The sequence below is a fragment of the Etheostoma cragini genome, unplaced genomic scaffold, assembly GCF_013103735.1.
Source record: "Etheostoma cragini isolate CJK2018 unplaced genomic scaffold, CSU_Ecrag_1.0 ScbMSFa_2769, whole genome shotgun sequence".
Lineage (NCBI taxonomy): Eukaryota > Metazoa > Chordata > Actinopteri > Perciformes > Percidae > Etheostoma > Etheostoma cragini.
The window spans coordinates 6,153-8,987 of record NW_023266966.1 but is presented as its reverse complement, the minus strand read 5'-3'; the positions used below and the strand labels follow the sequence as shown (position 1 = coordinate 8,987).

At 39.3% G+C, this 2,835-nt stretch overlaps 1 protein-coding gene across 2 annotated transcripts; it reads right to left on the bottom strand.

Moving 5' to 3' along the window:
• Positions 1–247: 247 nt before the first annotated feature.
• LOC117940569 lies at positions 248–2,483 on the bottom strand. Of its 2 annotated transcripts, XM_034865811.1 has the most exons (3): positions 1,859–2,483; positions 722–900; positions 248–467 (listed from the first exon to the last, which is right to left on the bottom strand). In XM_034865811.1, exons 1-3 carry the CDS (start codon positions 1,923–1,925, stop codon positions 405–407), a joined length of 309 nt encoding a protein of 102 aa, XP_034721702.1. In that variant the 5' UTR covers positions 1,926–2,483; the 3' UTR covers positions 248–404. The 2 variants fall into 2 exon arrangements, with proteins under 2 accessions (XP_034721702.1, XP_034721701.1); XM_034865810.1 differs by having other exon boundaries at positions 248–900.
• Positions 2,484–2,835: the final 352 nt, after the last annotated feature.

Genomic DNA, 2,835 nt, shown 5'->3' with positions numbered 1-2,835 from the left:
TAATTTACAGATAGAGCAGGTCTAGATCTCTCTATAATTTACAGATAGAGCAGGTCTAGACCTCTCTATAATTTACAGATGGAGAAGGTCTAGACCGCGATAACCAGTTTTTTATAAATTTGGAGAAGCATTTGATAGATGTGATGTGAGTTCTGTGGGTATGTTTGGGCTCCTCCAAAGGAAAAGGCTAACTGTCCAAAACTACTTTTTCTAGTTGGTATCTTACAATCCCCTCTTGTAGATGAATTTACTGAGCGGAGGGGCAGCCTGTTGGCTTGGTAACAGCGCTGTACAGATTATTACTGGGGGGCGTGGAGGTGCTCGGCGGTTCACTGATGATCGTCCAGTAGGATGGACTTTCAAAATAAGAGTCCCTCCATCTTGGCTGCCCCCTGTTCATCTCCTCATAAATGGGCTCGTCGGTTACAGGTGTGTCCGAGTTGTCGTTGCGAGTGCTTCTCTCCGTTCTCTTTTTTAAGAAGAATCTCAGAGTAAAGATCACCAAAAGCACCAACACAGCACCGACAACTACACCAACCATTACACCGACAGACATTTTCCAAAAGCCTGAGGGTTGTTGGTTCTCTGTAAGACAAGGTGCGACTGGTACATTTCCAGTGCTTGTGGCCCCCCGGTTGGGAGGAGTTATCACTTCCAGAAATACTCGTGTTTTATTACAAAAATACATTGTCGTATCCAATGGCATAACATGTGATATCACCAGGGAGTTGTCTGCCAGAGAACCGTAGCGTTTGTCAGATCTTTTCTCCTCGCCATTTTTGATAGTAACCAGAATCAGAGGGTTGCCGTGTCTGTAGCGGCTCCATGTTACATCCCCCTTCTTATGAGGACAGGGGAGAGTAGCCACTGTGTTCTGCTGCACTTTAACTGTAGGTATGTCTATGAAGGGAAAATAAAGCAATGGGTGACATATTCTTGGTGTGGAAGTGTGCGGTTTGAGCCATGCTATATTTATATATATATATATATATAAATGACATCAACTGACAGGAAGTTAACATTGGGCCTGCAGCCTTTCCCTTTGAAAAGGTCAAATATAACAAACATTAAAATAAGTCTGAAAACCTAAGATTCATGTCCTCTTATTGGATAAATAAATCCAAATGATTAAATTAAATGATTTCATCATAGTGTTGACCAGTGTTTCTCAAAGTGTTTTTACAATAATGTTCTCTTTATGAACATTTGTTTTAAGCCAAGTACCCCCGGAGATTTACTAAAAAACAAGCTTGTAACTGAAAAACTTGTTTCTTTTGTAAGATTATTATTTCATTTGGCATTTTAGGCCTTTATTTGACAGGACAGCTTAGAATTGAAAGGAGAGAGATAGAGAGAGAGAGAGAGAGGCATTGACATGCAGCAAAAGGTCAGAGTTGAACCTGCGACCGCTGTGGTGAGGACCGAGCCTTTGCACATGGGGTGCACGCTCCAGAAGGTGAGCTAACCGTAACTAAAAAACGTTTAAATGCTAACAACAATGAAGACAAAAACGGTGGAAAAGAAGGAAGGAAGGAATAGGTCGACAAATGGGAGAAACAAAACCTAGAAAAAAAGCTGAGAAAAAATGACAAACTTGTAAAAAAGGTGATGGAAGAGAAGGTCCAAAAAGGCCCCAAATCATTCAAAATTTTGGTCTAAAATGAAGGGCTCCATAAGGACCACTGGTCTGGTTACAACAGCTTTGTAACTGATATACATTTTGTAAAACTACCTCACGTACAGGTTGCCCCCCATTAGAGAAACATCGGTGTAGATCATTGAGATTTAAAGTGCATCGCGCCCAAAAATATAGATTTATGGTGATAATACATAAAGATGACAAATTAGATTTTCTCACCGTTCAAGCTGACACAGAAGCTTCCAGCGAGGAGGAGGAGGAAGAGGAGGAAGAGATAGAGCGACATGTCTGCAGCCGGCCGACCCCGTTAAGTGACATATGACTAAATTACCGTCTCACTTGTATCTGAGGGGAAGTTATGACGACGTGGTTGTGGTTGGAAATGCAAACTAGATGTTATTTTTAATACCGTGGCTATCAGATCTGCAGCTGATTTAGATCTTGAAAACAATAACAGTTCCATGAAGGCGTCTGAAATGCGGGAGCGTGCTTGTGTTCCAACATTTCAACCTTTTTTTTTTTATTCGAAGCTGTGTTCCCACATTTCTACGATTTTCTTCCCAAATTAAGCCCTATGTTTCCACATTTCTACGATTATTTTCCCAAAATTAGGCCCTGTGTTCCCATATTTCTACAATTCTTTTCCAAAATTAGGCCTTATGTTCCACCATTTCTATGATTTTATCCAATTTAGGCCCTACGTTTCCATATTTCTACGATTTTATCCAAAATTAGGCTCTATGTTCACAAATTTCTACGATTTTATCCAAAATTAGGCTCTATGTTCACAAATTTCTACGATTTTATCCAAAATTAGGCCCCATGTTACCACATTTCTACAATTTCACAACCCCTCACTTCTGCGTCCTACCTTGTGTTTCCTCGGGTCCCGTTCTCAAAGTGTTTTATATCGCAAATATTTTATTTACAACCATATTGCCCCAAAATAACCAATGTGGAACCAATGCTAAATTCCTTGCATGTAAAACTAATGATTAACTCTATTACATTTAGATTTATTTTAATCAGTTTCATAGCATTGGAAATAAAATGTGTAAATGGTTTTAAAAACCTCTGCGATTCAGTCAACATCATCAGATCTTAACTATTAGTTAAAATAATTCATAATTTCTGCTTTTTTCCAACTAAAAAATAAGGCATAATGTCACTTAAATTAGGTTTATTGACCATGAATG